Source organism: Ostrea edulis, chromosome 7 (assembly GCF_947568905.1).
Source record: "Ostrea edulis chromosome 7, xbOstEdul1.1, whole genome shotgun sequence".
NCBI lineage: Eukaryota > Metazoa > Mollusca > Bivalvia > Ostreida > Ostreidae > Ostrea > Ostrea edulis.
Genome location: NC_079170.1, coordinates 28,424,073 through 28,437,547, shown reverse-complemented (window position 1 = coordinate 28,437,547; position 13,475 = coordinate 28,424,073). Strand labels below are relative to the sequence as shown.

General features: G+C 35.1%; 1 protein-coding gene across 1 annotated transcript in view; it reads right to left on the bottom strand.

Moving 5' to 3' along the window:
* LOC125655883 (uncharacterized) overlaps window positions 1-13,475 on the bottom strand; it is an 87,895-nt gene that overhangs the window by 68,516 nt on the left and 5,904 nt on the right. Inside the window, exons 4-5 of the mRNA XM_056143892.1 lie at window positions 845-1,117; window positions 292-615 (exon numbers count right to left, since the gene is read on the bottom strand). Of these exons, the coding sequence (XP_055999867.1) occupies window positions 292-615; window positions 845-1,117 (597 nt within the window). The remainder of the gene's footprint in view (window positions 1-291; window positions 616-844; window positions 1,118-13,475) is intronic.

Genomic DNA, 13,475 nt, shown 5'->3' with positions numbered 1-13,475 from the left:
AAGTTCTCACTCGCAGATAGATCTGACTCCTCCTAGGCACCTGATCCCACCTCAAACCAAGGATGATTAGTGACAATATTGGTTTAAAATGGTCCTGATGTTTAGCAGAAAACATAAAAGCTATGAATAAATCTTCTTTAGAAAAACTTATTTGAAAAAAAGCTTTAAGCATGAAAGAGCTAAAAACTATGATTTCTTGCACTTTCAGTTTAGATAGTTTTAGGTTAAAAACATGTAGCTTTCTGTTCAGTATATTTGATAATTACGATCGAAAAAATAAAACTGACTCACTTGCTGCATCTACATAATAGGTCCTGGTGAAATTACCAACATCATTCAGAACCATTATAGTGTAATCTCCAAACTCCTCTGTGTCAACACTCCTTTTGTATAGAGAGATGTTTTGTTTATTTTCTCCCTTACTTTCTGTTATGCTGTAGCCGCCTGTATTATTCTGAATTACTCTACTCTCATTATTTTTTCCCACAAACGTCCACTGTGTCAGAGTCGCTTGTGGATACAATAGCATTCTCACAAGTATTTGAAGAGATTCATTATTTCCTATGCCAAGTTTGTCTGACGTCTGCACATCAACGCTATCCAGTCGAGGCTTACCTTTCCAAATTATGAACATGTCATTGAGAAATAAAATGTATTCGTATAAATGTTTCTATCCATAAATATTCTTTTACAAGATATTTATATATACATAAAAATGCTTACTGGGGACAACATTTTATGGGTCATTGACACTAAAAAAAAGCAGACTCAAAACATTTTACCAAACATGATGATAGTGAATGTGTGGATAGACAGGATTGTGTCCTGAGAAAGAGAAACTTACATCTAACAGCAATATGAGTTGTTGTCGTATCAACTGGGCCTTTTCCATTATCTGCAGTAACCTTGTAATTCCCGTGATCTAAGCAACTTGCTGACAATATATCTAGTGTACTACTGCTTACATCACTGTCGTTCTTTATAACAGTGTTGTTTGGAACAAACAGCCACGTGATGGTAGATAACGGGTTTCCATCCACATCACATTTTATCTGAAGTCTTCCATGTTCACTAATGACATATCCTTCACTCACGTTTGATGATATGACGTTGTTATCTACAAAGAAGTTGCATTTTTTTAAATTTTGAAATTAAAATTATTGTCAATGAAAGCATCACAAAAAATGAGTTAACGTTAGAGTTAAAGTTTTCTTTGATATTCAGTAATTGCAAATGATCCGTTACTTGTTTAAACGAGGTACAACTAATAATCAAAGAATGTATGGGGCCAGATCATGTAAAGCAGAAATACTTTGACATTAGGGATGTCAATTTACCTCGGATCGTCTAGTCGGATACTTGGAGTACTCGGTAACGATGATTCTGACGGATATCGGCCTTTAATATGATACACGTTTGTTGTCCCTTCACAGAGTGTACGTTCAGTTAACGCATGCAATACATTTCACCGTTTTTATACGCCCTTCGAAGACTAGACGTATTATGGTATGGCGTCATCCGTCTGTTTGTCCGTCCGTCTGCTGTCCGGACCTTGTGGGCAGCATACAGACCTAACGGTAAGCTCCAGGATTTTACAACTTGATACATTTGATCACCATGATAAGAGGAAGATGCCTAGTGTTTTTCAAGATCAGAGGTCAAAGGTAAAGGTCATAGTGTCACTTAGTAGGAGAATCTAGTAGGAAAACCTTGTGGGCAGGATACAAATTGAACTGTAAGTTCCAGGACATTGTAACGTGGTATATTTGATCACCATGATGAGAGGAAGATACATATTGTTTTTCAAGGTCAGAAATCAAAGGTCAAAGTCGTAGTATTACTTAGTAGGAAACCCTTGTAGACAGGATACAAACTCAATCTAATTAAAATCAGAATTCCTAGACCCGCGTCGTATACTCTGCGTGAGAATATCTGACATGACCCGACTATGGGTCATGTTCATGTGAACTTTATGTTAGCCAATCAGTGCGTTGCCAATGAAATCGTCGGTGTTCACAATTCAAGAAAAATGGCTGTGATTGTTTGGTTTGAACGAAAACATATCGTAGCTAGGTGTGACGCCACAATGCACCGTTTACGTCGATTGGCGTTATATTCCTCGAGTTAAGTACACCATGAAAGGTTCTAGAACAGCATTGAAATCATACCCATCCCTATTCATACATAAATCGCATTTCACAATCAATTTAATTTGGGTGTATTCATATCGTGCATTTTGTTGTTTTAATGAACGGAATAGATTAGGCATTATTGCGAATGTTAAAAATTCCTTATGTGATAATAAGCCATTTTATAATGTGGAATAAACTTTGCGGGAGAGAGATTACTGCAACTTGTTTACGAATTGCCGGGGACCGCCTAAATAACAATCATTGTCTGTATGGCGCAATCTGACTGGCTGATAGTTCTTATGAATATCCAAGCAAAGGATTATGCTGTCATGACCCCCTGTGGGGTTATGTCAGATCCTATTGTAGCGATTGTGAATGTATCTTAGGATATAGTTTTAATTAGATTGGATACAAACCGAACCGTAAGCTCCAGAATATTGCAACTTGGTACAATAAAATTATTGATCAACATGATGAGAGGAAGATGCCTAATGTTTTTTCTAGGTTAGAGATCAAAGGTCAAGGTTGAAGTATCACAGTAGGAAGACTTTGTAAGTAGGATACAAACCGAACCGTAGGCTCCAAGATATTGCAAGTTGGTGCATTTGATCACCATAATGAGAGGAAGATGCCTATTATTTTTCAAGGTCAATGTCACAATATCACTTACTAGGAAAACCCTGTAGACAGTATACAAACTGAACTGTTGGGGCTAGGACCGTCAAACGTCGTATACATACGCTTTATGCCAAGAGGGGGATGCCTATTGTTTCTTAATGTCAAAGGTGAAGGTCATAGTAGCAGGATGACGACCGATTCGTTGGGGGCAAGGACCATTAAACTTGGTACACATACATCTTATACCAAGTGAAAATATTGCATAGATCGTGCATGATTTGTCTTGCTTTTACAATGAAAAGAAAGTATGTCACACCCTGATGGTTGCTGATACTACTTGAAGCCAAGTTTTGCAAATCATGGTGTAAGAAAAACACCTTAAATTAGCATTTCACGCGCGTATTATGTACCGTTTGCGGTACTCTTATTCAATCATGAGCTTTCGGAGGCATGTTTACAGACCGACATCCAAATTCATATGATTTATTTGAACATGAACGAATTAAAACCGGTTTGTATTTACCCCTACATGAGTTTTACTCAAATAAACACCGAAGTGTTTATAATTCAAGAACATTATCAACTGTGTTATTCTTAACGAGTACTCAACTATGAAAATTGTTGTCCATGATCGGTATGACCGAGCGACAGTTGAGAAGTCTAGTAGTCGTTGACATTCCTATTTGACATGCATCAATGAAAGGTGAATATTACGAACACTGATCAATCTGATAACTCCTATAAAAATACAAAACACAGAGTTGGGCAAACACGGACCCCTAGATATACCAGAGGTGGGATCAGGTCCCTGGGAAGAGTAAGCATCTCCTGTCGACCGGTCACACCCGCCGTGAGCCCTATATCTTAATCAGGTAAACAGAGTAGTCCGTAGTCAAAATCATTGTGCCAAGAAGGGCCTAACATTCGGTATGAAACCTGTCAGACAGCATTTGACCCAATGATAGGCTATATTGACAAACCAAATTGTTATAACGACCATAGAAATTCTGGAAAACCTATGGGAATTTAGATAGATCGTAGATAAAGGTAGCTTATTTTAAAATTAGTGAAATACTAGTATACACTGATTGCATAATCATGGGGATCAGGAGTCAGATTCGTAATTATAGGATTCCTCTTGTTAAGGAGAAATAGTTTGACAGCGTATTGAACAAAAACATCCTCGGTGTGACGTTTCAAATAAAATAAAAGTTTTATACTGCGGCGCTCTAAAGAAAGTGAAAGCGAAGCGGTGTTTACAATGAACAAAGAAATGTTTTCCGCGAAATAAATCCATACACGCAAACGTGCTCCTAACAATTCCTCGACCAAATACGGCGCTTACGATGGAATATCAGTAATTCTTGCCTTTCTACAGGCGCATTTTTGGATCCACCCTTGCGCTATCTTAAGGACGTATCCAATCTTACTTCCTTAAACATTGCACAATCCAAATATATAAATGATTTTAAGCTCGCTTAAACTTTTTATTGCTACCTCTTAAATTGTAATAGGAGTTCCATTCAAAGCAATGTGATATATATATAAGGACGGACAAGAATAATGTCTTCTTTGATACACCACTAGTGCATGCACCAAGGACTCAAGCATAACTTAACTTGCACTGAAATATCACAAATCCACAACTTAAGGATCAGTACCTCTTCGCTGATATCAAATAAAAGGGAGCCCTCCATTATGATCAGGTAAACGGATTTGTCCTTAGTCAAAGTCAGTATGTCAAGAACAGCCTAGCGATCGGTATGAAACACGTCAGACAGTATGCAAGGTGAAGATAACGAACAGTGATCAATCTCATAACTCCCACAAGCAATACAAAATAGATAGTTGGGCAGTATCTGACTCAATGATAGGTTGTACTGACAAAGTAGATCGTTATAACGACCAAAGAATTTGCAAAATGCTGCCTTTTAACGAGACTGTTGAAACCCCTGAAACCCCTGAACCATCATCTTGTTTGTCAGTAGCTTACCTCGATTTAAAAACTGATCATACGCAGAACATGCTCTTGCATATCGAATTAGTTGAGAGAAATAAACATCATATACAGGTGATAATGGAATATTGCTACATAAATATGGGAAGGTGACGATGAAAAAGTTTAAATTATCCCGTTTGTCGTAAAGTTGAATTTTTAGTTTGCCGTTAATATCTACTTTCAATGAAATATCTAAATATGAACCAGAAGTGGACGACTCTGTGGTGTCGAGATCACAGGGATATATTGAATCGACATATGAATGAAAATTATTACTGTTAATAGATAAAATGTTAATGCATCTAAATGTCGAATTGAAGGCCACATGAGAGATTTTTTTCTTCTCTCGTAGAAGTTTTGAATAAATCCTGCTTCCTAAGAAAATAAAAACAGGTCAGCTAACAATCAAGCACAATTCGTGTCCAAGGGAATTCCAACATACCGTTAGAAGACCTGATTACCAAAGACTACGAAAATATTGTCAACGAGGAACTCAATCATATTTTTTACTTCAACTTCAAAGTATTTGTGCGTGGAATCGGAGGTGTTTAGGAAAGCAATTTTTGGATGACTGATCACTAAATATCAATGTTTTCGTTTTCCATTTTTGTTTAAGAAGCAACTGTCTATGAGGTCAAAAAGTATAGTCTTCAATTCATTACGAGGAATGGGCGTGTAAAGTGTTGAAAAGTCATACGTTTTGTTGCTTTTGATTTGCGAAACGTTTTACGATTTTAAATTTACTAAAAGTTGTTTACAACATTTAAGAACCCACATTTGATTTGGCATATGTAGTCGCACAGTACGTTTGAAGTTTTTCCTTTACAACTGTTAATATTTTCCTGAGAAACAGAGATAGGGCCTTGGTAGAACATTTACTGAATCCAGCAATGCATCTTTGTAAAGGTTTTTAATGGAGTTTAGGAATCCAATATAGGTACGGTAACGAGGGCTACAATAGGGGATGGAGGTTTTACATTCAAATATATAGGGAAAATCTTTTAAAAATCTTCTTCTCAAGAATCATTGGGAAAAAGAACCTAATATTTATATGAAAGCTTCCTGACACAGTGCAGATTCACATTCATGGCCCCCAGGGGTAGGTTGGGGCCACAATATGGATCAAAGGTTTTACATGCGAATATACAAGGACAATGTTTACATGTGGGCCAAGGTAACCAGGGTGAGCGATATGGCCCATGGACCTCTGGTTATGAATCCTGACGAAGATTATGACAGGCAGTGGGCTAAATATGAAAAAATAACTTATTACCTTGTCACGATGAATTAAAAGTATAAGGCGAATATTAAAGTCCAACATTAGACACATTAAAACAAAAATTCGTATCATCTACCCTTCTGTGTTTAGTAAACCAGATGTGATCCAAGAATTAGATAGGTTACACGAGGAATATGATTTGGTTCCAGCTGACAAAGCTTGTAACAAAACTGTCTTTGATTGCAAGGTTCATTATTACAACAGTATTTTAAACAAACTTGGCATTAATTCCACGTTTGGTAATTGTACTTGTACGTTATACATGTACTCCAACTGCCCTTTCAAAAGATGAAATTCTTCAAAACCATGCTTCAGGTTTAGACACATTTAATATCCCAGACAATTGGTTGGATGAATATGCGTTACCGAGTGTGTGAATGTTTGCCATAGGAACTTCTACATCAAGATATCAATGAGTCTAACCTCAGTATAGAATGGTTGTGTTTAGCCTGTAAATGTCAAATCGGATTACAGATTCTGTAATTTGTATGTTTTGTTTTTGAAAGCATACTTCGAATAATTACATGTATGTATGCTTTAATGATTAAAAGTATGAAATTAAACGGAATATTCAACAATCAATAAATGGAAAATAATTTGCAAATGCATTTTAGGATTGGCTCAAGTTATTCTTTATGACAGTTAAAGTAAAAATACTTTACAACCGAATCAACTTCAATTCACAATACATGTATATAATTTTCAAAATACTACAATGTAAATTAAACTTACGTACAATAAATCATACTTTAAATGCCTGTCTGTCGATGCAGCTATGAACTTTTTACAATTTACTTACAGTACACGGTGATGGTCTGTGTCCCTGATGTCCTGTTATATGACAATGACGATCTTGGACTTGCTGCTCTACACTGACACGTTCTCTGATTGTACTTTCTGTTTGCTGTCAATGTCAGCTCTGACTGGGTCCCTGTATTGGTCACTCCAGTGGTCAGTGTGTCATCTTCACACACCCAGCTCCACGTGATGTTAGGGTTACCCAGCGTTGACAAGTTACATCTTAAATAAATGGACTGTCCTTCATCCACTGACGTAGATCCATCAGCTATCAGTTGTGGTGCAGCAGGGGGTGCATCTATTTAAACCAAATTTATGACTTTAAATATTTCTTTTTACATTTGCACATGTGTATGAAACTTTAAGATGATAATATTTGTCATCAAATTTTCAACACCATGGAAACAAATTACAAGATACGTTTGTCAATATTTAACACGGTTAAAAACGTAGTATACAACACTGCAAACCAATATCTATTTTACTAAAATTATCGATGGTACAATAATGCTGTTTTCCTTTCTATCACCAACAGCAAAATTTACTTTATGTATTATAAGGTATTTTGAAGCCCGAGATTCTAAGTAAAACTCGACACTTCACAGTCTGTATAATGAAAGGAGAATATAAATCAGGAGAATACATGTCAGATGATGATGATAATTCCTCATTCACAGGTGTTTGAGAAAATGCATTCAACACGCGCTCGAGACCAGTAATCAATAATTAATAAGTAATATAGTTTGCTAAATGGGATATATTTTCAACAAACATTGTAGACAAAAATGTATAACCCGCATTAGCACGTTCTGCCTTTTGTATGTATTGTTTTACACCTTCATTACCCATTAAAGAAACCAAAGGAAGACTCCTCCTAGGCACCTGATCCCACCTCTGGTGTGTCCAGGGGTCCGTGTTTGCCTAACTATCTATTTTTATTGTTTGTAGGAGTTATGGGATTGATCACCGTTCGTTAACTTCACATTCATTGTGTATATCTTTCTGAGTTTTTGTTTGTTTTAAATTTTTATTTAGACATGAATACTTTCAAGTAGATAAATATAGATACATGTATCATTGACCTTTACGTTATTCTAACAACATAAGAAATGAACATCATCTCACCTTGATATATTTAGTAAGAATTTTATAGGGAAATAGCGGGGGAATATACTCTAAACAAATAACTATTATGTAATGTAGGGAAGCGTTATGTATTAACCTTTTTCAAATACAGCGTTAAAATTAAACTAGAAAACATATTTAACAAGCTGCGAAATAGGTCGCAGAGCTCATGGATTATATAATTATATTCATACGTGGACAGGCGATACTAAAAACCAGATCTAATGAGATTGAAATAAAATATGTCTACATTGTTGATTGATTGTATATTGTGCAACGTCCCTCTCGAGAATATTTCACTCATATGGAGACGTCAACATTGACGGTGAAGGGCTGCAAAATTTAGGGCTATACTCGGCGCTTAAGACCTTTGAGCAGGGAGGAATCTTTATCGTGCAACACCTGGTTTTGGTGAATGTCGATTTTCTACTTGCTGATTGACAAATATATTAAAAATATGCCAAGATCAATTTCATTCAAAATTTATCGTGAATTTTAATACGGGTGTCCTATATATTTGGTGCTTGTTTCTTTATACTTCGTCCCTTCAAGAATTGTTCGCTCATATTGAGACATCAGCAGCTGTAGGTGAATTACCTATGCTTAGCGCTCAGGGCCGTAGCAGTCATACCCGAAACTCTCAATTCGTTTGGTGAAGGGACAATCACTGCCTATGCTTACGTCTTAGGTTTTACGTGGTCATGAGATGAGTGGGTCTTCGAACTCACAACCTCCTCATGGTCACTACACGAAAGCTATTCTATTTAGCTACCACAACTGGTTGTATATTTTTGCCGTTTTAAATGAAGTTGACATGTCAAAACATATCTAAAAATCTATATATCTCACTGTAGATGTTTCAAAGTTTAATATGTGTTGCAGTTATATTCTTCGTCCATGAACATGAAATTACATTCAACATTATATGAATTAATCATATTAATTACCATGAATGTCAGATGTTTCATTGTAATTAAATTCTATTATTAATCACAGAATGTTATTTAAACGTTAAATACCAAATTAAGTTTAAACGGCTGTTGAAAACGATGAAATGCTTTTATCTATATGAATTTTGTATGATTTGAATATGTAGAGATGTAAATTAGATATGCTAACAGAAATTTAAACCTGTATTACTTTTCTCCATATCTGAGATCGTGAGATATTCTTAAACATAGTTTGACAATGCTACAAATGAAAATTACGGAAGACCATTAGTGGAAACCAAAACTAATATAAAAAATTAAATTATTATATAAAATACGAAATTATTAAACAAAAAACGAAAACATTAAATACTAAACGAAAATTTTAATTTAAAAAACACGATGAAATAAAACACGAAATTACTAAATAAAAACAAAACGAAATTAGTCAATAAAAAACGAAATAGCTAAATAAAAACCAAAACGAAATTTTAAAAAACGAAATTATTATATAAAAAACGAATTTTTTATTTTAAAAAAACGAAATTATTATATAAAAAACGAAATCATTATATAAAAACCGAAATTAATGAATACGAAAAGGGACATACTGTACTGATGTGAACTGAGAAGGCATTAATTCTAAATGACACCGCAAAGTATTCAGCGCTTGGTATAAACAAAGGCCACCAGTTTTAGCAGCCACACTGGTACACACCGTATCGCATCGAGTGTAACGTCAAGTGGTTGTTGAGGTACCTGACTGATGGGATCAATATATTTTCTTACTTATACGCGGTCAGCAAGACTATGATATCACATCACTCTACACAAACATGAGTGTTGACGCAATAGACACATACCACAGTAAATCGGACAAATCTATCTATCCAAGAAATACATCATCCACTGACGATCTGAGCCTTCTCTTTAGATTAATTTTGGAAAATAATACTTTTAAATTTAATTCAAAAGTTTATAAACAGATAATTGGATGTGTGATAAGGGTCTAAATGATCCCTGTCTGTATAAGATATCCGACTACATCAGATAACCAAGGAAACTACAAACAAGTTCCCAGGATAACATCGCATAACGTACCATGTGCGTTATCATGACGATGGCTTTATTTTATCATGTTTCATTGAGAAGAAAAGGGAATCCATGATTTATTCACTATAGCAAATTCTACTCATCAACTGCCTAAATTCACATGTGAAATATCTGTGAATAAAATGCATTTCTTGGGCAGTATGGTGTATAAAGGAAAGTAATTTGAGGCAACTCACATTATAGATTTGAAAACGTACATCAAACCTACAAATTGGAACGAAAAGATGCACATAATCCTTCGGTTTACAAGGGATTTATAAAGGTGACACTTTTTGCCATACGAGAAACACAAGTGATGAAGATGTACCTCAAGATAGTAATTGTTAGAAATTACTGGTAAATTAGCCGACGAATATACCACTTTATCTTAGAATGTCAATTACTATCCACTCTACGGAAAGAAGTTTGGGCTCCTGGATATTGTCATGTACCAAATACACTGAAATGTAGAGAGTTAATGACTACATGAAACTTTAAAACTGTCTTTTTAAACAAAAAAACTACTCTATGTATATCCATGAGTTAGTCTGCTGTCCTTCCTAACATGTTTATATATCAAAATATATGCATTATGTCCTCCACCTTTATTTTGTGCTAATGTACATCGTCAATTTCCCATATTTATGTAGCAATATTCCATTATCACCTGCATATGGTGTTTATATATCTCAACTGATTCGATATGCAAGGGCTTGTTCTGCGTATAGTCAGTTTTTAAATCGAAGTAAGCTACTGACAAACAAGTTGATGGTACAGGGCTTTCAACAGTCTCGATTGAAGTCAGCATTTCGCAAATTCTATGGTCGTTATAACGATCTAGATCGTCAATATAACCTCGCATTGGATCAAATGCTGTGTGACGTGTTTCATACCGATTGTTAAGCCGTTCTTGGCACACTCATTTTGACTGCGGATAACTCCGTTTACCTGATCAGGATATAGGGCTCACGGCGGGTGTGACCGGTCGACAGGGGATGTTTACTCCTCCTAGGCACCTGATCCCACCTCTGGTGTGTCCAGGGGTCCGTGTTTGCCCAACTATCTATTTTGTATTGCTTGTAGGAGTTATGAGATTGATCACTGTTCGTTATCTTCACCTTGCATGTATTAGTTATATACCTGTACCGTTGGCAAATTTGTTGAAATACTAAGTAATATATTTATGTACCTTGTGTACCATTGTATGAATGATTTGAGTGAAAAAAATTAATTGAATTGAAGTAGGTCTTAAAGATTTCAAAACAAACCCTCTAAAGGGGGGCTATAATGATAATGAAATCAATCAAACCAGTACGAGTGGTACTTGATAACTACGATCGAGCCACCTCTGTTATCAGGTGTAATTTAAAGCAAAAAGAAGGGTATATCCCTTGTTTTTATCACCAAATACAACCCATAAAGCAAAAGTTTTATTAAACCGGCACATCCTCCAGTGAGACAAAGACGTTTTATCTATTCGATAATGATATAGTACCTATTGTGTGGTTCATACCAACGTAATAAAAATTTACGGGATATGCCCACACCCTCATTTCAGAATAATCAAACTGTATGATAATTGTGAAGTGCAAATATACTTCTGATGAGTCGGATTTGCATGCAGCGAAAATTCAATCTATCGATCAATCAAATCAATTAGCTCAATATTATAACTTCGTACATGTATCACACCGCCGAAAAACTTAATTAGTGTAGAGTCAAGTGATTGTTGAAGTACGTCGCTGGTTGGAGCCATATATTTCTTACTAGATTTATGGGGGCTAGTACACAAGGTATGGGACCTTTCAGCGAACATAGTAGATAAACGTGTAGTGAATGGTAAGTTGGCTGTTTTGTAATGTCATTAGATTTCTGTAAAAATCCATTGGCGATGATGAAATCGCCGTAAATCAAAGAATTAGGAGCCATGTTTCCTTTCTTGTTGAGTTCTACTGACACATACATTATATTCTCATAAACTGTTCTTAATTTCGTTTTTTATTTAATGGTTTCGTTTTTAATTTAGTTTTCGTTTTTTATCTAACATTGTCGTGTTTATTTAATAATTTCGTTTTTTATTTGATATTTCGTTTTTTAATTTTGTTTTGGTTTTTTATATATTAATTTCGTTATTTATCTAATAATTTCGTTTTTTAATTTAGTTTTGGTTTTTTATATATTAATCTCGTTTTTTATCTAACATTGTCGTGTTTATTTATTAATTTCGTTTTTTATTTGATAATTTCGTTTTTTATTTTAGTTTTGGTTTTTTATATATTAATTTCGTTTTTTATTTAATAATTTCGTTTTTGTTTTTTTTAATTTAGTTTTGGTTTTTTATATATTAACTTCGTTTTTTTTATTTAATAATTTCCTTTTTTGAATTCACTTTTGCTTTTTTATACATTAATTTCGTTTTTTATTTAATTATTTCGTTTTTTTAATTTAATTTTGGCTTTTCATATATTAATTTCGTTTTTTATTTAATAATTTCGTTTTTGGAATTTAGTTTTGGTTTTCACTAATGGGCTTCCGTAGAGTATAATTTATAATTGCAGTCAATTTACTTTTACACTTTTACAATTTACTTACAGTACACGGTGATAGTTTGTGTTCCTGACGTCCTGTTATACGACAATGACGGTCTTGGACTTGTGGCTCTACACTGACACGTTCTTTGATTGTATTTTCTGTTTGCTGTCAATGTCAGCACTGACTGGGTCCCTGTATTGGTCATTCCAGTGGTCAGTGTGTCATATCCACATAGCCAGCTCCACGTGACGTGAGGGTTACCCAGCGTAGACAAGGTACATCTTAATGTAATGGACTGTCCTTCATCCACTGACGTAGATCCCTCAGTTGTCAGTTGTGGGGCAGCAGGGGGCGTGTCTATTTAAACCAAATTCTATATTGCAACTGGGCTGCGTCCGTCGTCATGCGTTAACAAATGAATATTTAAAAAAAATTAATGACTACCATTCCAATTCTTTACAAACTTTATTTGAAGCATCATTTGGGATAAGGAGGGTATCGATTGTAACTGTCAGGACTCCTGTACCCCTGGGGCCTGAAGGGCGGGAAACAAAACTGCCAAAATACGACAAATTTTCAAAAATATTCTTCTCTACGACCGTACATGTGGGAGAACAATTAAATGCATAATGATGTAAAACAGGAAGATCTCTACCAAAATTGTAAAGTTCATGATCCCCGGGGTGTCTGTTCTGACCCCACGGCGAGGTCAAATTTGGTACATAGGGTTTATGTGTAAAACAAATAAAATAACATCTTTATTGCTATTGATGCTAAACTAAAACTAAATGGCTATTTAGAAAAAGCAGATAATCCCTTACCAGAATTGTAAACTAGATGATCCCAGGGGTATGGGTTTTGATATCAGGGTGGGGCCAAAATATTCAGATATCAAATGTGCTAACGATAGAGCATTTTTAACTTCTTCTTGATAACTACCATTCCAATGCTTTTCAAATTTTGCATGAAGC